This window comes from Epinephelus fuscoguttatus, linkage group LG8 (assembly GCF_011397635.1).
Source record: "Epinephelus fuscoguttatus linkage group LG8, E.fuscoguttatus.final_Chr_v1".
NCBI classification, from domain to species: domain Eukaryota; kingdom Metazoa; phylum Chordata; class Actinopteri; order Perciformes; family Serranidae; genus Epinephelus; species Epinephelus fuscoguttatus.
Window position 1 is genome coordinate 260809 of NC_064759.1, and position 23615 is coordinate 284423.

The following is a 23615-nucleotide window of genomic DNA, read 5'->3' on the forward strand; positions in this document are numbered from 1 at the left end:
GTCCTCTGTCTGTCTGTCCTTGATCCTTGACATTGGAACAGTCCTTCTGCGGGTCTATGACATAGCGAGCGTCCTTCAAATTCGGCTGTTTGAGGATCTTTGCTTTTCATTGAGAAACACCCAGTGTCACAGAGTGATGTCATCAACATGTTTACATCATGATTTATTGTGATTATTAATGTTCATTTCTCTGTCTCTGTCTGTCTCTGTATGTCTCTGTGTTTGTCTCTGTGTGTCTCTGTCTGTCTCTGTATCTGTCTCTGTGTTTGTCTCTGTGTGTCTCTGTCTGTCTCTGGGTCTGTGTTTGTCTCTGTGTGTCTCTGTGTGTCTCTGTGTCTGTCTCTGTCTGTCTGTCTCTGTCTGTCTGTCTCTGTCTGTCTCTGTGTGTGTCTGTGTCTGTCTGTCTCTGCCTATGTCTCTGTGTGTCTTTGTGTGTGTCTGCGTCTCTGTATGTGTCTGTCTATGTGTCTGTGTCTGTCTCTGTCTGCCTCTGTTTGTCTGTGTCTGTCACTGTGTCTCTGTGTGTGTCTGTCTCTGTCTGCCTCTGTTTGTCTGTGTCTGTCACTGTGTCTCTGTGTGTGTCTGTCTCTGTCTCTGTCTCTGTGTCTGTGTCTGTCTCTGTGTGTCTCTGTGTGTCTCTGTATGTCTGTGTCTGTCTCTGTGTGTCTGTCTGTCTCTGTGTCTGTGTCTGTCACTGTGTCTGTCTCTGTGTCTCTGTTTGTCTGTGTCTGTGTCTGTCTTTGTGTGTCTCTGTATGTCTGTGTCTGTCTCTGTGTGTCTGTCTGTCTCTGTGTCTGTGTCTGTCTCTGCGTATGTCTCTGTGTGTCTCTGTATGTCTGTGTCTGTCTCTGTGTGTCTGTCTGTCTCTGTGTCTGTGTCTGTCACTGTGTCTGTCTCTGTGTCTCTGTTTGTCTGTGTCTGTGTCTGTCTTTGTGTGTCTCTTTGTCTGTGTCTGTGTCTGTGTCTGTCTCTGTCTGTTTGTGTCCTGCAGGTCCCTGGATGCCCCACTGCGAACCGTCCTCGGCCGCACGGTGCTTCCTAATGGCCGGGAGTTGACCCCGCCCACCAGGATGACGCTGCGTGAGCAGCTAAGAGAGAAGATCTCGGCGGCCTTCTACCGCCACGGGCTGCTGTGCGCCTCCTACCCAGTACCCATCATCCTCTTCACCTCGGCCAGCATCCTCACCTGTTGGTAGGTCCTCTGTTCCATGTTTGGACAGATATGCCGTCTCTGTCAGTACTGTGTCTTTGTCCACACGACAGACTCCATTGTGGACAGACTCTACTGTGGACAGACTCTACCGCGGACAGACTCTACCGAGGACAGACTCCACTGTGGACAGAGTCTACTGTGGACAGACTCCACTGTGGACAGACTCTACTGTGGACAGCCTGCGGGGGTCAGTCATCAGTGCTCTGACAAAAGGAACCATCCACAGCCTCCATCTCGGAACCTCAAACTCGTTAACATCCGCAGCCTCCATCTCAGAACCTCAGGCTCGTTAACATCTGCAGCCTCCATCTCAGAACCTCAGACTCGTTAACATCCACAGCCTCCACCTTAGAGCCTCAGACTCGTTAACATCCACAGCCTCCACCTTAGAGCCTCAGACATGTTAACATCCACAGCCTCCATCTCAGAACCTCAGACACGTCAACATTCACAGCCTCCACCTTGGAGCCTCAGACACGTTAACATTCACAGCCTCCACCTTGGAGCCTCAGACACGTTAACGTCCACAGCCTCCATCTCAGAACCTCAGACTTGTTAACATCCACAGCCTCCTCCTTGGAGCCTCAGACATGTTAACATCCACAGCCTCCTCAGAACCTCAGACACGTTAACATCCACAGCCTCCACCTTGGAGCCTCAGACATGTTAACATCCACAGCCTCCACCTTGGAGCCTCAGACACGTTAACATCCACAGCCTCCATCTCAGAACCTCAGACTCGTTAACATCCACAGCCTCCACCTTAGAACCTCAGACTCGTTAACATCCGCAGCCTACTTCTTGGAGCCTCAGACACGTAAACATCCACAGCCTCCATCTAAGAACCTCAGACACGTTAACATCCACAGTCTTCATCTTATAACCTCAGACACGTTAACATCCACAGTCTCCATCTCAGAACCTCAGACACGTTAACATCCACAGCCTCCACCTTAGAGCCTCAGACATGTTAACATCCACAGCCTCCATCTCAGAACCTCAGACACGTCAACATTCACAGCCTCCACCTTGGAGCCTCAGACACGTTAACGTCCACAGCCTCCATCTCAGAACCTCAGACTTGTTAACATCCACAGCCTCCTTGGAGCCTCCGACATATTAACATCCACAGCCTCCTCAGAACCTCAGACACGTTAACATCCACAGCCTCCACCTTGGAGCCTCAGACATGTTAACATCCACAGCCTCCATCTCAGAACCTCAGACACGTTAACATTCACAGCCTCCACCTTGGAGCCTCAGACACGTTAACGTCCACAGCCTCCATCTCAGAACCTCAGACTTGTTAACATCCACAGCCTCCTCCTTGGAGCCTCAGACATGTTAACATCCACAGCCTCCTCAGAACCTCAGACACGTTAACATCCACAGCCTCCACCTTGGAGCCTCAGACATGTTAACATCCACAGCCTCCATCTCAAAACCTCAGACACGTTAACATTCACAGCCTCCACCTTGGAGCCTCAGACACGTTAACGTCCACAGCCTCCATCTCAGAACCTCAGACTTGTTAACATCCACAGCCTCCTCCTTGGAGCCTCAGACATGTTAACATCCACAGCCTCCTCAGAACCTCAGACACGTTAACATCCACAGCCTCCACCTTGGAGCCTCAGACATGTTAACATCCACAGCCTCCATCTCAGAACCTCAGACTCGTTAACATCCACAGCCTCCACCTTAGAACCTCAGACTCGTTAACATCCGCAGCCTACTTCTTGGAGCCTCAGACACGTTAACATCCACAGCCTCCATCTAAGAACCTCAGACACGTTAACATCCACAGTCTTCATCTTATAACCTCAGACACGTTAACATCCACAGTCTCCATCTCAGAACCTCAGACACGTTAACATCCACAGTCTTCATCTTATAACCTCAGACACATTAACATCCACAGCCTCCATCTAAGAACCTCAGACACGTTAACATCCACAGTCTTCATCTTATAACCTCAGACACGTTAACATCCACAGTCTCCATCTCAGAACCTCAGACACGTTAACATCCACAGCCTCCACCTTGGAGCCTCAGACATGTTAACATCCACAGCCTCCATCTCAGAACCTCAGACACGTCAACATTCACAGCCTCCACCTTGGAGCCTCAGACACGTTAACGTCCACAGCCTCCATCTCAGAACCTCAGACTTGTTAACATCCACAGCCTCCTCCTTGGAGCCTCAGACATGTTAACATCCACAGCCTCCTCAGAACCTCAGACACGTTAACATCCACAGCCTCCACCTTGGAGCCTCAGACATGTTAACATCCACAGCCTCCATCTCAGAACCTCAGACACGTTAACATTCACAGCCTCCACCTTGGAGCCTCAGACACGTTAACGTCCACAGCCTCCATCTCAGAACCTCAGACTTGTTAACATCCACAGCCTCCTCCTTGGAGCCTCAGACATGTTAACATCCACAGCCTCCTCAGAACCTCAGACACGTTAACATCCACAGCCTCCACCTTGGAGCCTCAGACATGTTAACATCCACAGCCTCCATCTCAAAACCTCAGACACGTTAACATTCACAGCCTCCACCTTGGAGCCTCAGACACGTTAACATCCACAGCCTCCATCTCAGAACCTCAGACTTGTTAACATCCACAGCCTCCTCCTTGGAGCCTCAGACATGTTAACATCCACAGCCTCCTCAGAACCTCAGACACGTTAACATCCACAGCCTCCACCTTGGAGCCTCAGACATGTTAACATCCACAGCCTCCATCTCAGAACCTCAGACTCGTTAACATCCGCAGCCTACTTCTTGGAGCCTCAGACACGTTAACATTCTCAGCCTACTTCTTGGAGCCTCAGACACGTTAACATCCACAGCCTCCATCTAAGAACCTCAGACACGTTAACATCCACAGTCTTCATCTTATAACCTCAGACACGTTAACATCCACAGTCTCCATCTCAGAACCTCAGACACGTTAACATCCACAGTCTTCATCTTATAACCTCAGACACATTAACATCCACAGCCTCCATCTAAGAACCTCAGACACGTTAACATCCACAGTCTTCATCTTATTACCTCAGACACGTTAACGTCCACAGTCTCCATCTCAGAACCTCAGACTTGTTAACATCCACAGCCTCCTCCTTGGAGCCTCAGACTCGTTAACATCCACAGCCTCCTCAGAACCTCAGACACGTTAACATCCACAGCCTCCACCTTGGAGCCTCAGACATGTTAACATCCACAGCCTCCATCTCAGAACTTCAGACACGTTAACATTCACAGCCTCCACCTTGGAGCCTCAGACACGTTAACGTCCACAGCCTCCATCTCAGAACCTCAGACTTGTTAACATCCACAGCCTCCTCTTCTACCGCCACGGGCAGCTGTGCGCCTCCTACCCAGTACCCATCATCCTCTTCACCTCGGCCAGCATCCTCACCTGCTGGTAGGTCCTCTGTTCCATGTTTGGACAGATATGCCGTCTCTGTCAGTACTGTGCCACACGACAGACTCCACTGTGGACAGACTCTACTGTGGACAGACTCTACTGTGGACAGACTCTACCGACGACAGACTCTACTGTGGACAGAGTCTACTGTGGACAGACTGCCGGGGTCAGTCATCAGTGCTCTGACAAAAGGAACCATCCACAGCCTCCATCTCAGAACCTCAGACTCGTTAACATCCGCAGCCTCCATCTCAGAACCTCAGGCTCGTTAACATCCGCAGCCTCCATCTCAGAACCTCAGACTTGTTAACATCCACAGCCTCCTCCTTGGAGCCTCAGACATGTTAACATCCACAGCCTCCTCAGAACCTCAGACACGTTAACATCCACAGCCTCCACCTTGGAGCCTCAGACATGTTAACATCCACAGCCTCCATCTCAGAACTTCAGACACGTTAACATTCACAGCCTCCACCTTGGAGCCTCAGACACGTTAACATTCACAGCCTCCACCTTGGAGCCTCAGACATGTTAACGTCCACAGCCTCCATCTCAGAACCTCAGACTTGTTAACATCCACAGCCTCCTCCTTGGAGCCTCAGACATGTTAACATCCACAGCCTCCATCTCAGAACCTCAGACACGTTAACATCCACAGCCTCCACCTTGGAGCCTCAGACACGTTAACATCCACAGCCTCCATCTCAGAACCTCAGACACGTTAACATCCACAGCCTCCACCTCAGAGCCTCAGACACGTTAACATCCACAGCCTCCATCTCAGAACCTCAGGCTCGTTAACATCCACAGTCTCCATCTCAGAACCTCAGACTTGTTAACATCCACAGCCTCCATCTCAGAACCTCAGACACGTTAACATCCACAGCTTTCATCTTATAACCTCAGACATGTTAACGTCCACAGCCTTCATCTTATAACCTCAGACACGTTAACATCCACAGCCTTCATCTTATAACCTCAGACACGTTGACATCCACAGTCTCCATCTCAGAACCTCAGACTTGTTAACATCCACAGCCTCCTCCTTAGAGCCTCAGACACGTTAACATCCACAGCCTCCATCTAAGAACCTCAGACACGTCAACATCCACAGTCTCCATCTCAGAACTTCAGACACGTTAACATCCACAGCCTCCATCTTATAACCTCAGACACGTTAACATCCACAGCCTCCACCTTGGAGCCTCAGACACGTTAACATCCACAGCCTCCACCTTGGAGCCTCAGACACGTTAACATCCACAGCCTCCACCTTGGAGCCTCAGACATGTTAACATCCACAGCCTCCATCTTATAACCTCAGACACGTTAACATCCACAGCCTCCATCTCAGAACGTCAGACACATTAACATCCACAGCCTCCATCTTAGAACATCATCACACGAGCCTACACGAGTTGTGTATCTGTGAAGATGACGTCCAGAGAACGCCAGGACGGACGGACTGCTTAGGTTCAGTCGCAGCTGTCACTGGACTTTGAGGCTCAGAGGTAAAGCGGGTCATCCACTAATCAGGTCGTGGGTTCGATTCCAGGTTCCTGCAGTCTGCATGTCAAAGTGTCCTGAGCAAGATACTAAACTCCAAACTGAGTGAGGTTAACCTGAGGGGCAGGTGACATCATGTATGTTAGCCACACCCACCTGTGTGTCAATGTGTGAATGAGTGAATGTGTGTGTGTGACTCGTAGTGTAAAAGCACTGTGATTGGTCAGAAGACAGGAAGTGTTCAGGTGCAGGTCATTGACTAACTGCTCTGGATGGCTCCTGATTGGAGGCTGAAAGACACCTGGGAAAAGGGGAGGGATCAGCTGGAGACAGGGAGGAGGGCACAGGTGGGTGCACAGGACACAGGACAGGAGAGGACAAGAGAGGACAGGACATATGCGATGACATGGATAAATGTTCCTGTGTCTGTCTTGCTGTCCTCATCACAGAGGACAGAAAGCTTTACCGTGTCATTTAATGTTGGACAGGTGTGTGTGTGATAACTGTCCTCAGGTGTGTGTGTGTGTGTGTGTGTGTGTGTGTGTGTGTGTGTGTTATGATCTGACCACACATGCAAACAGCAGCCACAATGTCTGACATCACATCAGCTCTGTGTCATGTCTGACTGATGAACTGAGCCATCTCACTCTGCCTGTCTCTGTCTCCCCCTCTCTGTCCCACTCTGCCTGTCTCCCCCTGCCTTTCTCTGTCTCACCCTTTTCCCCTGTCTGCCCCCCAGCTATCCTTTACTGAGGCTCCCCCTGCCGGGGACGGGTCCTGTGGAGTTCACCACGGGGGTGCGAGACTACAGCATCCCTTCCCATGAGCCTCAGGGAGACCTTGGAGAACGTCCTGACTGGGTAGGACACCAGAGAACATGGACATGTCCATATACATCCTAAAATGTCTCCTTATTGCCTCAGTCCTCTGACCTTGAATCTTAAAGTGAAACTAATTTTAATCTTAAGTGTGAGACTGAACTGACATGTCCTCTGAGACAGACGGTCAGACAGAGACAGAGACAGAGACACATTAACTCTGATTGCTGACAGTCAGAGAGACACAGCTTCACCTGAGGACACTTTGATCCAGGAGACAGTCTGAAGGTGTGATGTGTCTGTCTCGTAGTATCGGGGTCCTCCAGTTGCCTACATCCAGCAAGTGTTGGTGAAGGCGGCGGTGTCTCCGTGGGACAGCAGCCTGGTGCCGGTGGACGTCTTTCGGTCGCCGCTGAGTCGAGTCTTCAGCCTGTTGGAGGAAATCCGCAACCACGTCCACTCTGACAGGTAAGACAGTGGACAGGGCTGACCAGGTGTCTTCAAGAGGCGGAGCTAAGCCTTGTTGGTATCATCTATCTGTGTATCATCAAAGATTTAACACGTGTCTCACTGCTGCTGAACTCAGACTGTCTGAGACATCTGAGACAGATACAGGGACAGAGACCCTAGCCCCTTTTACTCTGCCAGATTTTCAGCGAATGTTGGGCCGTTTTGCCGGCAAGCTGCGAGCGTTTAGACACACAGAGCCGGATTGGCGAGTTGATCCGAGGTGCCCAATTTTCCGCCTCATAGGGTAGACGTATTGGTGGAACCTTTTTGGTTTGAAAAGAACGAGGCGCTCTTCTGCCACAGAAAGGGCTGTTGATGACTTGTGGGAGGAGCTGTTGATGATGCTGCACGTTGAGCCACTGGCAGTGGATAAACAGGAAACAGCTGATAGCAGGAATTAGCAAGCAGCTAGTAGCAAGAGGGAAACACAAACCTGACAGACACTGTAAAGATGAGCAACTGGGGAGACAAGGAGTTGCGCGCTGAAGTGTCTAAGATTCGGTGCCTGGAAGTGGGCCTGTAGGCTCCCGACCTTGAACTTCTTGTCTCTTGTTAGTCGTCTTCAAATGTCGATTTGATCTCTTAGGTTCAGCTGGCAAATACTTAAAGAAACACTGGAAACAGGCAAGGTCCGATGCAATCAAGTTTAATGTGTCAACAGGCTTTAACACATACAACTTAGTGAGTCAGACTCCGGAGTGTGACTAAAGAACTGCGTTCAGAACCCTAGCTTATATGCTGGTGGAGATCCAGACGAGTCTCCACCTTTTTTGCTAATACTTCCTACTCGAACCCAATTCTATTGGTGGAGAACTTCTTTGTGTCCAATTCTGATTGGGCCGTTTTTAATGGTGTGATGTAGCCTGGAATTTCCCAAAATTCCTTCCCTTAGGTTCGGTTCCATTCTCGCTCTATTTTTTAAAAATATGTGCATTCTGGGGACTCTCTATACAGTCCACAATGCGTCTAGTTTCATGCAAGATGTGAATTCCAGGGACTTCTACACGGCCCACAGTGTTTCTAGTTTCAAGCAAAATAAAACCTTGGAGTACAATATGTGAGCAAGTGTGTGCTAGTTACAGCACCTGAGTATGTGTTTCATCATTAAACAGGACATGGTGTGTTCTTTCAGTAAATGACCTTGACAACAGATTCAAAGGAGTGAATGATCAAAGGAGTAAATGACGTCGACAGTATCTAATACAGATTCAAAGCTTTTATAATGCCTTGTACATGATTATATGGCTCTTTTTTGTTTCCCAATCACTTAGATATCTTAACTTTGTTACTTGATTTACTAAACACAAACTTTTACACTACATTCCCCCCTTTGGGGCTACATAGTCCATAACTATTGATTAAGATTAACTATTACCACATGAATCATTTTCCAGTGATTATCAACAGCTCTAACTCATAGATCATATTTCATCAATCATCATTTTGTCACACATCTCTTCATTAATGAATAACATACGACATGTGTCTTCTTATTAAGGAGTAGGCATAAATCACAGCTTGTTGTCCTGCACACAAATCACGTGTCAATGATATTATGACATCATCATACATAAATGCCATTGTTATTTCATCATGTTCATGTCAGTCCTTGTGGCTTGAATTGCTGGACCGCCACCTGCCCTCTCAGCATCTCGATCTCCTGTTGCAGTTCGTGGTGGTTGACCAGTTGTCGCTGTAGGTCATCCCTAGCCTGGGCTCAAATGGGGCTGGTCCTCTGACATGGCTGGGCGCTCTTGGTAGACCAACCCTGGATTCTGCTGCTTTGGATACAGGGATCTCCACATGCTGGCCATGCTCTGCACCAATCTGTGTGTTAGAAAGGACATTGTTTAGTTCAGTTCACTTCCCTCCTTTTCCTCCTAATTGCCCCGTAGGATAGATAACCTATATATGTCAATCAGTTGATTGTTAGTATGGGTTTGGTAACAGCAAGGTTTTTCCTGAATCTATTGCCAATTATTTGGTTATTTCCTACCCTGAATCGGCTCTCCCTCTATACAACCTCGTATTCTCCTTCCAGGTTCCCCTTCATTGGCTCATATAAGTTTATATTGTCAGCCATATTCTCACATACGTCCGTATTATCAATCATGGTTTCATATAAATCGTTGTTCAATCTTTTGGGTGCACGGTTTATCTAGTTTCCACAATTCGCCTTTCTTGGGGAGCTTTTTCTGCTGTTGTATCAGCATAATAAATTGTCCTGTGGCCGTTCTCATGGCCCTTCTTATCAGGATCTGTACTAGGGGAAGGACGCTGAGTCCAAATATTACTCCTATAGTCTGTAAGATTTTTCCAACAGAGAACTTTTCTAACCAATCAAGAATTGATGAGGTTTTTAGTGTTCCAATTGGAATGTTGTACTTGTTGGTCTCTGTCTACATATGTAAACTTGAGTCAGGTTACCATCTTCACCTGTTTCTGAGCTGCTGCTTTCTTCTCCCTGCTCTCTTTCTGCCTCTGCTCTCTCTCCTCTCTCCGGTCTTTCTGCGCTTGGGCCCTCATCATCAGCCCTGCTGCTACCAGGTGGCGACTCATGAGGTCCATCGTCAGCCACTGAGAATGGGGTGTTTTCCTCTGAGGTGCTCTCTGTCGACACCCTCTCTGGGTTGTTAGCTCTGCAGCAGTGGTTAAGATGGAACCAAACGTCCTTACCTTCAACTTTCAAGGCAGTTGGTGTGGCAAGTATCACCTTGTATGGACCTTCTCTGCGTGGCTGGTCCCACTTCCTTTTGAACACCTTGACGTAAACCCACTCTCCAGAAAGTATGCGTTGAAGGTCTTCTGGGATTTCGACCCTTCTGTCCTCTGTGGTGCCTTTCACCTGCTGGGAGATAGCCCTATGGATACGGGTTAGACTTCGTAAATAGTCAAACATTTCGCCCTGTAATTGTTCCAGGGACGGTCCCTCATGGGGACCTCTTAAGTAAGATAGCGGCATGGGCCGGCCCGTAAGCATTTCATGCGGTGTTAGATGCGTGATTCTGCTAGCTTGTGAACGCATAGACATTAGTGCAAGCGGTAAAGCATCCACCCAGTTAAGTTTATTTCCACTATCTGCTACTATTTTAGCTATTTTGGTTTTCAGAATACCATTTGCCCTTTCTACAGCTCCCTGTGATTGGGGATGGTACACGCAGTCAAATTTTTGTTTGATCCCTAGTTGTTTCAATGTCTCTTGCATGACGTTAGACAAAAAATGGCTACCGTTATCTGATGATATGGTATCAGGCATCCCAAATCTTGGGAATACCTCTTGGCACAAGAATTTTACAACTGTTCTGTGGTCTGATCTTGCTGTAGCTTTTGCTTCCACCCATCTACTGAATCTACATATGACCACCAAAACGTATCTCATTCCCCTAACTCTTGACTGTGGTCCCTTGTCGATGTAGTCTAACATGATATGTCGAAAGGGACCGTCTGGGAGAGGTATGTGTGCCAATGGAGCTGAAAAATTTTTCCTGATGTTGTGTTGTGCACAGATGTCACATTCGTTTAAGACCCTATCCACTGTAGCTGCCATAAATGGTGACCACCATACTGCTTGTAGTTTCCTTAGTATCTCCCCCCTTGCGCAATGGTCACTACCATGCGCCCAAATTATTGCATGTCTTAATAATAAGGTGGGTAGTACAAAGCGCCATGGGCATCTAGCCAATCTTCATGCAGTGGCCCTGGTCTCATGTTCTTTATAGCTCCCCTTTTTACCCATAAACGTTTTTCAGCTTCCTCTTCTCTATCCTGTGCAGCTTTAGCGAGGGCAAGGAAGTGAGTGGTTCTGAGTCTTGTATGGTAAGTATAGGTGCCATTACTGCACCTATTGCCGCTCGTTTAGCCGCCTCATCTGCAAGGTTATTACCTTTTGCTATCAATGTATCAGTTTTTTGGTGAGCTGGACATTTAATTACAGCTAGAGCTTTGGGAAGTGACATGGCTTCTAAAGGTCAAGTATGGCAGCTCCATGGGTTACTGGAGTGCCGTCTGCTCTGAAATCCTCTTTGTTTCCAGATGTTGGCATGAACATGGCATACACCATAGGCATATGCTGAGTCTGTGTAAACATTTAGTGATTTTCCTTTGCCAATTGACACGCTGCTGTCAAGGCTTTTATCTCTGCGAGTTGAGCTGAGCAAGGCTGAGCGAGGCTACAAGATTGCAGTGTTACAAAGCTTTGGTCAGTGTTATTGAGTTGAACAATACCATATCCTGCATGACTTCCGGTGCCATCGCGAAAACAAGAGCCGTCAACAAACAGTGTGAGATCTGCAGGAATTGGTTGGTTATGTAAGTCTTCCCTAGCGCGCATAAAGTTGTCTGTTTCATGAATGCAATTGTGTGGTGCACCTTCTATGGGCAACATCAGTTTTGTGGCGGGATTAACGATGGTGCAACGCTGTATGTTAAGTTCAGGGGCTGACAGAACAACTTCATAGCCCGTGCGTCTGGCTTGTGTTAAAACAAAACATGGACTTGTCAATAATGAATGAATTTGGTGAGAAGTGTATAGCGTCACAGGATGTCCCATGGTCAGCGATGATGCTTTCTGAAAGGCAAAAGCTGCTGCTGCCAGTCCCTGGTAGCAGGGTGGCAAACCAGCTTCTATGTTGTCAAGTTTGGTGCTGTAATAGGCTAGTGGTTGTTTACCTGTGGGTGTGTCTTGCATCAGGACAGCACACGCAAATCCAGACTTCTCTGCAACATAGAGGTGAAAAGGTTTAGCATAATTAGGCGTTCCCAACGTGGGGGCGGATTGCATGTCACTCTTTAAGATTTGGAACGCTTCCTTCGCCTCCTCTGTCCACTGCAACTGTGCTGCATTATTTGTTTGTCCTGCTGCCCTAAACAGAGCCCTGAGGGGAGCAGTTTTTATAGCATAGTCACAAATCCAAGGTCTGCTGTAACCTGTCATACCCAGAAAAGACAACATTTGGCCAACCGTCTGCGGTTGAGGGGCCTGGATTACTGCTTCCAATTGTGAGGGTGCAATAAGCCGTTTGTCCCCAGATAATTGTCTCCCCAAATACTCTACTGACTGCTGGCAGAATTGCAGTTTGTTTTTGCTAACCTTATGTCCGCCCTCTGCCAAGGCTGTGAGTACAGCAATGGAGTCTTTTCACATTGCTCTTTGGTTGTACTACAGATAAGCAAATCATCAACATACTGTAACACAGTGCTGGATACATTCAGACTAGCCAGATCCTGCGTCAAAGTGCGGTTAAATAGTGACGGCGACTCCGATAGACCCTGTGGCAAGCGCTTGTAAGTAAATTGTCGGCCTTCGTACCTTCACGATATTGAGAATCTGGATGTAGTGGTACACTGAAAAAGGCTGAGCACAAATCAATGATTGTGTACCACTGGGTGTTTGGTGGGATATTTGATAGCAACGTATGTGGGTCTGGAACATGTGGTACTTCCCCGTCTATTACCGCGTTTACAGCTCGTAAATCGTGGACCAAACGGTAGTCTGTGGAATGTGGTTTTCTTATGGGGAAGATAGGCATGTTACAAGGACTTCTAGTCTCAACCAATACCCCTGCTTCTACCAACCCCTTAATTGTTGGTCTGATGCCATCAATGGCATGCTGCTTGAGAGGATACTGTTTTTGATATGGTAAGTTAACATGTGGTTTTAACTTAATGTGGACTGGTTGAGCTGATTTTATTAAACCTACGTCTGTTTTGTGGGCTGTCCACAACTGTGGTGGAACTTGGTTTAGCATTTCTTCATGTTCTGTAGTGATTGCCATTTGTGTGGGCGTGGTTACCTCTACCGCTACCTTGTGTGCTACTGCCTCATCACCTACTTTGAGTGAGATCCTGATGAACTGTTTATCTTTGGAAACGTGAATGTATTTGTTTTGTGTAGGCGTCCACTCTTGCACCTGCAGAGCACGTTTAACCATAGGACCAAGATGATGAGACTCACAATTTCCTGCCACCAACAATGTAACATGTGGTGTGGAGTTAGGTATCTGAAACCACCCTGATAATTCTTCCGGAAGGTGAACAGCCGCCGCTACACCCTCCGGCCCCAAAAATATGTCCTCACTTGTGATCAGACATGGTTTTTTGTTAATTGCAGCATCCCAGCACTCTTGGTAATCTACGTGAGTCTGATCTTTGTCATACATGAGCGTGCAGTGCAGTGGAAGAGTGGGGGTGTGTGCTGTGTCATAGTGCATGCGAATCCATGTCTCCCATTCAGCCCATTTCTGTTTGAGATGTGACTCTGTAGGTGACAACTGGAGCCAATAAACTAGGGCCTGTTGTTTTCCTGGTGCAGTCTGGGGAAGCTGGGACATCATGCCTTGTGGGGGATCATCAGGGAAGTCCAAATACAGCCCATCTTGGGTGCACATGATGTTAGCCTTCAAGGGACACAAAATGTCTCTCCCCAATAAATTTACCGGGGTGGAGGCTGAATACAGCAAAGGAGCGCAGATGACCTTGCCTGCAATGAGCATTGGAACAGGCTGTGTTAATGGTATGATTTGTGATTTCCCAGAGAAGCCTATTGTTTTTATCGATGATGTGGAGAGGGAGATCCTTGAGCCTTCTTTTCCAATGCATGAATATGTAGCACCAGTGTCTACCATGAAAGGATACTCACGGTCCTGGATGACAACAGGTATGATTGGTTCATCATGTGATTGCAATGATATAGCTGGTAACATCAGTTCCCCCTCAGGCTCCTCTGGGCATCCCTACCAAGGCGTGGCTGTTCCATGTTGGGCCAGTTTTGTGCTGGACCTTCCCATGGATTGCTGGGGCATTGAGCTCGTATGTGGCCTGACTGTCCACACCCCCAACAGAGACCATCAGGTGGAGCCTGATTGGCCCCTGGGTAGTTTGCACCCATGTGAGGTGGTCCTGGTTGCTGATTGAATTGTTCCTGATATCCCTGCTGGTTGCCTGGTGTGAGGTTTCTGCCCCCTCTCCATCCACGGTTTCCTCCTCGGCCCCGCCCTCTGGGGGGTCGTTGACCGCCACCACCTCTTGGTGTCTGTGTCTGATAGTAATGATGGTGGTGTGTGGCATTGATAGCAGTGTCATTACCTGTTGTGTTGGAGTCAGCCAGGGTTGGCTGTGGAGGAGCTTGAGACTGGCCATTCTGTGGGGTTGCTTGGGTTGCCATTACCATGGGGGCTTGAACCTTGGCTTTTTCTTTCTCTTTTTTCACCAGTTTGCTTAACTCTCCCAGCTGTAACTGAGTTAGTTTGTTAGCCAATTGTTTATCATCTTCCTCTTTTTTCTTTTTGTCTTTCTTGTAGAGCTCTACATGATGAACAATGTGCTCTGTAAACAGTGGCCATTCCATCTTCATCAATCCTACCACTCCCTCTAGGCGTCGCTGTACCTCTTCAGGCATGGCCTTTTTCACCATCATTTTAAAGAGGCTTTGAGTGGTCTTGTTGGCATTCCATGCCTCTCCCGTCTCTTCCTTCCATCTTTTTTGGAAATTGTGTAGGAATTTTGAAGGACATTCATCCTCCCCCATGGTTTCTCCTTCCAGCTTGGATGGATCTCTTTTTGCTGGGTAATGTTTTCTCAGCTGTTCCCACACACGAGATCGATAGCCTCCAAATTCCACTCCATCATTGATGTTGGTTCCATAGGCAGCACTCAGCCCAGCGTCTGTAAATATCTCCTTGGTGTTTTTTTTTCCTGCCACGTACATGAGGATGGCTTTGATGTCCCCCACCGCCAACCGTATGCCGGCTGTGGTTTCTTCTAGGGCCAATATCCATTTATCAGCACCATCTGTGAGTATTGGTAGGCGCTCTGCCAGGCCTATCATGTCCATGAATGGCCACGGTTCGTATTGTTTTCTGCCACTGGTCTTTGTTATTATAGGGTACATGCTGGACCCCTCATTGTCTTCATTCTCTTCATCCGCCATTTTGAGTACCTTTATGACTCTCCCATTTCTTAGTGTCATACCTTCTGGACTCAGACTGCCGCTGTGCACTGTGGTATTATGTGGCGCCAGGTCAGTGTCTGTATCTGGTATTTCTTCTGTTCGCCCCTTGTCTGTCTCCATTGTGCCTTGGAGTCGTATAGTGATGTGTTCTTTTGTGGGTTTGGCATTAGGTCTTTGTTGTTCTTGTGTCGGGCCTTGAGGTTGCTTAATTTCCTCCTCCAAGGTCTCTATTTCCTGGGACATTTGGTCCAATTTTTCGTTAGTTCTATTAATCATTTCCTGCATTTGTCGCACCATGTCCTCATGACCACTCTCAACCTTGGGACTCTTTGCCTAAGCCATTCCTCTCTGAGGCGCTGCAGCTCTTTTTCTATTATTATATTCATGCCTGGGGTGCTCTGGCATCTCAGCAGCCGCTCCTGTTTCGTCTTTTGTGGGTGCCTGATCTCCTCAACAGGGAGGTCGTGACAGCTTGAGTAGTGGGGCTTAGTATTCTTTACCTTTAATTGTTTGTGTCTCTGATCTTTACGTCGTTTCGTGGGTGGGACCTCTTCTTCAATGGGAGGAGCTTCCTCTTGGCTGATAAGTCCCGTTAGTTCCATATCTGCGGTCCAGGCACCACCACTAACTCTCCTGTTGCGAGGTGTTCGATATCTGTCTATCTCCGGGGCCTCAGCTTCTTCATCTTCTTCATCAGCTATCGAACCATCAGTACTTTCTGTGTCTGAGAGGAGAGGTTTCTCCATCGGCAGCTGGGCTCTCAGGGTTGATGATTTTCTCCGTTTGGGCTCCTTTTTAATGTGTTTGTTCAGGGTTACTGTGAACGTCCCTCCCACTTGGTCCCCTAGTTCTATGTCTTCCAACAACGGATATTGTCCCATTATTGGTTGTGTAGGCTCTTGTGGGTATGGGGGCGGTGGTGTGGGCAGGGGCGGTGCTGTGGGCTCTGTAGGGGTTGTGGCGCCACCTGCTCTGTTGTCTGTTCTTTTCCTTTTTCCTCCAATTGCACCATCATTTTTGTCCCTGTTTGTTTGAACCATCCCAATACCTCTCTTTCTTTTGCTCGCTTGTTCTTTAACGCGTAACTGGCCTTAGTATCGCGAGCCTCAATGTGTCCTAGTTCTGATTCTACCTCATCACAGCATGCCAGATTGAAGGTACCATCCAGAGGCCAACAATGTCTTCCTGATGTTCTCTTGTGCCATTTAGCCACACACCGTCGGATTCTTTTAGCTCGAGTTGGATGTTGTCTTATCACTGTTACCTTACCTTACCCTGTTTGGCTCCCATGAAGCCTTGCTTTGCCTCACTATTTCTAGAGATTTCTGGCTGTCTATCTGTTTCTGTAGTACGTATCAGCACCACTATTTTCCCTACAGTTATGGCAGTTTTGTATCGTGTTCCTCTAATTGGTTATACTCTAATTTATGTGACCCGTCCTCCTGTGGAACTTGAACTATGCACCCAAATTTTCCTGTCTCCCACTCAACTTTTCTGGGCACTACAGTGATCTGCAGCCGCGGATGATAAATCTCTCCTGTTGTACTTGTACCTGTATTCTTATCTGTTGCAGAGGCAGTGAGGCTACTGGCGCGCCTTCATAGTTTTCACACAAGTATTGCAATAGTGAATGTAATGAGGAAGGATTCCACAATCTGCGCAAAAGCGCTTCCCACGGGGCACCTGGAAACAGTTCTTTTACTTTTTTCAAATTTACAAATTTGGTGATTTGCCAGAGCTTTTGTTTGATTTTTTTGCTCGCTTTGCTCGTGCTCAACCCCATTGCTATCGTAATAAGTCCTTTCTATCCAGAAATGTGTTCTTATTCCCCCCTATTCTATCGGGCCCTCAGTTAAACAGTGTTCTTCTCCCCAGATCTCATCTTCAATGATTTCTCCCTCATCCATCTATTTTTAGATCCTCACTGTTTCTCCCTCAGTGCTCACCTCCCTACTGCAACAGGTTGATTTATTAATTTAATTTCTTTTCTGCTGGCTCTATTCCACCCAGCTCTGAACAGTTTGATCTCAACCTGTCTTTATTTACTTATTTTATTTATTATAAACCTATTCATATACGCTATAATTACTTATTTTAAGCTGTACTTATCGCTTATTTTATTTATCTTCAAAATTAAATTAAAATAACAGATATGTCTTTTTTATTCTCCCCTTAACAGCCAACCAGTTTGTATGGAGTTCACCCGAGCAAGTGGTTCAATCAGTGAAACATGTGGACTTTTCGTTGGTACCGTTAGCTTTCCAGTCCCCAGACAATTTGTTGACGCCGTCAGGTTGCCCTTGTCTGGTTTTGTTTCACTGAGACACTGTTAATAACTACCTCATATAACAACTTTAAAACAGATTTCACAAAACAAACACAGATACCAGATTATGACAAAACATACAAACCCTAGATTGTCTGTTTTCTTGTAATGACCTTTAACCCACTAAAGATCAGAACCAAAATGTCAAATTATAACAAAGCTCTGTTTTTGTGTAAGCTCACAACTGTTGGCTGCATTCCCCACTCTGTGTTGGCTGCAGTCCTCACCTCCTCCTTCGTACTCTCTGTCAAGTCAGTCTCCCAATGATTTGTCAGTCTTTTTACAGCTATATTTTTAACACTTTACTGTATTTACAACACTATACTGTTTTTACACACCTAACTTCTAGATATACTATAATGTATGTACAACAAGCTTACACCTTATAGTCAGATTTTTACAATTTTTACACTTTTTGATTGATCTGTTAACTTTTTTGACTTATTTTTTCTTTTTCTCTTTGGTTGCAACGTCTTAAGCTCTGTCCGTTCAGTCCCGTTTTGTCTACAGTGACTCCCCCTCCTTCTTGGCTGGGAGGTCACTTTCCTCAAAACAGCGGTATCCACAGCAGCTTTTTTAAGGCCTTTTATCTCTTAAGAGTAAACCGCCTATTGCAGTCCTGGTGTCTCCCCTAGACACACCCACTCAGGGTGTGCTAGGCAAGCCAACAGCGGTATCCGCAGATTTACTTCCAGCATTCCGTCCTGCCGGCTGGCATCAACACCCCCGCCCCTACAGGCTAAAGGGAGCGTTGGCAAGTTTCGGCAGTGGTAACCACGTATATGCTTTTGAGTACCTCTGACTCTTTTTTTATCTCTGCATACCGCCCGAGCAGCCTATTGGTTGATTCAACAACCCTGCCTTCACAGATTTAAAGGGTACGTTGGTCAAGTCAATAGCGGTAACCACGGCTATGCTTTTATCTCTTACTTTTTTACCGGTTTTACTTCTTTATTTTCTCTGTTTTCTCAATACTTTAAATACTTTAACTATCTTATCTACTTTTGTTGCTTATTTTCCTTTCATTCACACACACATTCACTCTTCCGCGCCAAGATCTCATGCGCTACACCAGACCTAGCCGTTTCCCAGTGATGTTAGTTGTGACTCAATAATGCTCCTGATAATTCAGCCAATTTAGATCTCTTTTAGCAATTCAATTGATTAATTCATCATAACTAGGTTCTTCAGAGGAGGAACAATGTCAAATACCTTCGACCTGAGCGGCTCCAGCACTGCACCCCAGACACACCCGGTTTAGGCAGAAAAAAGGCTCTGCTTACCTTAGTTTGGTGGCCACCTGTGTGTCCGGCGTACAGCCCAGTGCCCCTGGTCTCCGGCTCCAACACGCCCTTCTCTCCTGGCTGGCAACTCGCCACTTGAAGTGTCAAAGATTCGGTGCCTGGAAGTGGGCCTGTAGGCTCCCGACCTTGAACTTCTTGTCTCTTGTTAGTCGTCTTCAAATGTCGATTTGATCTCTTAGGTTCAGCTGGCAAATACTTAAAGAAACACTGGAAACAGGCAAGGTCCGATGCAATCAAGTTTAATGTGTCAACAGGCTTTAACACATACAACTTAGTGAGTCAGACTCCGGAGTGTGACTAAAGAACTGCGTTCAGAACCCTAGCTTATATGCTGGTGGAGATCCAGACGAGTCTCCACCTTTTTTACTAATCCTTCCCACTCGAACCCAATTCTATTGGTGGAGAACTTCTTTGTGTCCAATTCTGATTGGGCCCGTTTTTAATGGTGTGATGTAGCCTGGAATTTCCCAAAATTCCTTCCCTTAGGTTCGGTTCCATTCTCGCTCTATTTTTTAAAAATATGTGCATTCTGGGGACTCTCTATACAGTCCACAATGCGTCTAGTTTCATGCAAGATGTGAATTCCAGGGACTTCTACACGGCCCACAGTGTTTCTAGTTTCAAGCAAAATAAAACCTTGGAGTACAATATGTGAGCAAGTGTGTGCTAGTTACAGCACCTGAGTATGTGTTTCATCATTAAACAGGACATGGTGTGTTCTTTCAGTAAATGACCTTGACAACAGATTCAAAGGAGTGAATGATCAAAGGAGTAAATGACGTCGACAGTATCTAATACAGATTCAAAGCTTTTATAATGCCTTGTACATGATTATATGGCTCTTTTTTGTTTCCCAATCACTTAGATATCTTAACTTTGTTACTTGATTTACTAAGCACAAACTTTTACACTACAGCGCCCTCCTTGTCCTCGCAAATGAAGAGGCCATTAACCGTCAGGTGACGGGGACGGTGAAGGACGGGCCGACTTTTTTTTTTTTTTTTGTCCCCAAATCATTTTATTCAGTTTTTTGAGACAATACAGGGTGATGCATACAAGTCTTTTACAGCATGGTATCTGCTTAGTGGTAGGAAGGATAACCAAGAGCGAAAATAAAATCCAAACAAAAGCATAAGCTTGTCCCTAACAAAGGCTAATAGGATGTCCCAGGTCTTATAGAAGGATGTCACGGACCCCTTTTGTGACGACCTTAGTTTCTCTAGTTGTAGAAGGTGTAAGACTTCCTGTATCCATCTATTGTGGGTTGGGGGAGAAGCATCTTTTCATTTGGAAAGAATGGTGCGCCTTGCCAACAAAGTGGTGGCAGCAATGACACGCCCTGCAGTATTAGGCAAGTTTTCGGTTTGTGGGAGACCAAAAAGAGCAGTGAGGGGGTTCAGTTCTAAATTTGTGTTAAGGGCCTGTTCAAGAGTTTTGAATTTATCTGACCAGAAGCAGGTCAGCCTCGGGCACACCCAAAAAATATGCAATTGCAATGGTTACAAGCATCATTGTGGTTAGAATATATTTTAGCTTATTTAGCATAGGTGAAGTGGGCTCTATGGAGCACTTTACATTGCAGAAGGCCATGCCTGGTGCATATGGATGAGGAATGGACCAGTTTTAAAATACTTTTCCACTGGTTGTCAGTTATCTCTGTCCCTAAATCCTGCTCCCACAAATCCTTAAGCGATACAGTGGGGACCGGATTCAGGAGGTCAATTATGTTATAGATGGTGAATATCAGTCCTTTTTGATCAGGAGAGAGGGAGAGAAATTGATCTATTACTGCTTCAGGGGGGCGGTTCAGGAAATGTGGAAATTGTTTTTGGATGAAATGCCTCACTTGGAGGAATCGAAAAGTGGCTATTAGGTAAATTGCACTTAGCTGACAAAACATTAAAGATGAAAAAGTCTCTCTTTCATACTAGTCGTTAAGTGTTTTGAGGCCTTTAGTTGATCACATACGAAAAGTGGGATCAGAGAAGGAGGGAGGAAATAAGTAATTGCTCAATATTGGAGCATGGATCAAAGCCCTAAGTAGACCGTGTTGTTTCCTGAATTGAAGCCAGATCTTAATTGTGTTATGGACGACCAAGTTCTGCGACATCTTATGAACACTGATGGGCAGCTGTGAAGAAATCACAGAGTGCAGAGAATAGTGGGAGGATGAAATGTCAGTGTGAGCCCAGGGTGGACAGGTGTCTATAAAACGGCAATGGACCTAGTGTATTAATTTGGTGATGTTGCAAGCCCAGAAATAGTGGCGAAAGTTTGGAAGTGCTAGTCCTCCTTCAGACTTCGGGAGCTGGAGGCTCAATTTCCTGATACGGGCTGGTTTGCTCTGCCAGATAAATGCATTAAAGTGTTGGTCCAGGTTAGTGAAAAAGGATTTATTGAGGCAGATTGGGTTGTGTTGAAACAAGTACAAGAATTTGGGAAGGATATATGTTCATAGAAGCCCCCACAGAAAGTTTGTCTACTACTCACAGTCGGGTCACGCCATCTCGGCGTTCTGGTCATCCATGCGAACTGTCGCTCCTCGAACACGTCATCAGAGTAAGGATGTCACAATTATAGATTTTCTTGGTACGATTATTGTCAGAGAAATAATCACAGTTTTACGATTATCACGATTATTATGCATTAATTAATTTCACACTATAAATGTGTAAAATCACATGAACACTCCTTATAGAAGTTTCATTTATTTCCATGCCAACATAACAAAAATAATATAGCAAGAAAGAAAAGTAACCAAAAAGTAGTGTGCGGACTCTACTTTTACTACATGCCTCTTTGTGGTCCAGCAGTCTAAGTTTTTTCTAGCATGTGCGTGTCTCTTTGTTCTCTTTAAATTACAATTACACAAATAAATTGAGAGCATATCTCGTGCAGTGTTAATAATAAATGAAACAGACATCGTGCTGGAAGGACAAGTCCAACATTTACTCAACACAGATGGGAGGAAGCAAAAGGAGGTAATACTAATGCTAAATGTTCACTGTCTGAGGACCTTGAGAAGACATTACGTATATCTTCCACATTGCACACTGACTCTGAAACAGTCTGACGACTAAAAAAAAGGATTTGAACTTGTAACAGTCGAATATATGAAATGTGCCTTTAACATGGTGTATACTGTGTCGCCTATCATCAAGGAGTGTCTGTTATGATTTGAGTCTGTTGAGCACACCCAACGCTAGTAGGACGCATACTTATGTGCTCCTGCTTTTTCTTTTGTCTATCAACACAACAGTGATGGTTTTAAGTACGTGTGGCGACTATTTTGTTCATGTATGAAAATATAGTAGCCATACAACCAGGCTTGGTAAGCTTGGAGTGTTTTTAAGTTGATGTAAAAATAAACGACGCGCATTTGTGAAATCCCACAGTCGTGTGGACGTGAGTTTCTGCCTATCGTCTCACTCCAAAGAGCTACACGGACCCAAAACCATTACAACCTCACGCTGTGTGCACACAGACTGCAAAACTATCCATCAAAAAAGTTTTTGAGATGTGCCTTAGCGGAGTGACAGCAAGCGCACGGCTAGCTGCCGCTGCCACGATTTGCGCTTGCCCCTACTGCCTTAGCTTGTCACGTTGTGCTGTAAGCCCAACTCGTATCATATCACTACGCCATTAATTGCAAATGACACGCTAATATATAATTTTTAATTCAGTGTTACATTAGATAAATTGAGATTGACATATTTTAACCCAGTTATTGTGCATTTACCTTTACTTGCGCATATAAAGCTGGGTCGTTGTCCCGCAGGTGTTGTATCATGTTGCTCGTGTTTGATCCTTTGGCCGCGACTTTTTTGCAGCATGTTTTACAAACTGAAAAGCTGTCGTCAACAATGATCCCTCGGTCATTTTGCGATAGCCAAAATGATACCACACGGCTGACTTTATCCGTTTTTTGGGGGGGGGGATAAGTCTTCTTCATCCATGCTTCATCACTCGGAGACGCCGCTTGTGTAACTTTGTTTTCGTTCCGTGTGAGTTGAGCTGACATACTGTATATGGTTCCGCGTCCCGGCATAATCTTTGGAGAGTGACGGTGTTGAGGAATCTTTATGAATAATTAACCGTGGCATTTAAAATCGCGGTTAATAGTGAAATCAAGTAATCGTGACATCCCTACATCAGAGCACTGTCTCGACTGGGAAAGTAGGTTGGGCATCTCCATGGTAACAGCCCCCAGTGAGAGAGATGGAAAACATGGAGTGGATCTCAGTTTACTAAGGCCGGTACAAAGACTTGCTGCTTCAACAAATGTCAAATTGAACTGTTTAATGCTCAGTCACTCACAAACAAATCCTGACTCATACACAATCACATTCTTGACAAGTCTTTAGATTTATTGTGTATTACAGAGACCTGACACAAACCAAATACTTTTCTGGCTCTCAATATAGGCTGTCCTACGGGATACAGCTACCTCCAGAAAGCTTGCTACACAAGCCATGGTGGTGGTCTTGCAGCAATATACCGTGGCAATCTGGATTTGTCCCCATTAACCTTACCAGATTTGTCCTCTT

At 46.2% G+C, this 23615-nt stretch overlaps 1 protein-coding gene and 1 long non-coding RNA gene across 3 annotated transcripts in view; one reads left to right on the plus strand and one right to left on the minus strand.

Annotated features, from left to right (window-relative positions):
* LOC125893421 (SREBF chaperone) overlaps window positions 1-23615 on the plus strand; it is an 86791-nt gene that overhangs the window by 10985 nt on the left and 52191 nt on the right. Inside the window, exons 2-4 of one of the 2 annotated variants that reach the window (XM_049584086.1) lie at window positions 992-1192; window positions 6902-7022; window positions 7291-7448. In XM_049584086.1, the coding sequence (XP_049440043.1) occupies window positions 1071-1192; window positions 6902-7022; window positions 7291-7448 (401 nt within the window). In that variant the 5' untranslated portion in view covers window positions 992-1070. Of the gene's footprint in view, window positions 1-987; window positions 1193-6901; window positions 7023-7290; window positions 7449-23615 lie in introns of those variants that run through there. The other variant, XM_049584087.1, reaches the window with a different exon arrangement.
* On the minus strand, window positions 1275-5102 carry LOC125893425 (uncharacterized). Its single transcript, XR_007449892.1, has 3 exons — window positions 4091-5102; window positions 2358-3225; window positions 1275-1831 (listed from the first exon to the last, which is right to left on the minus strand). It is a non-coding gene; the product is annotated as an uncharacterized LOC125893425 (long non-coding RNA).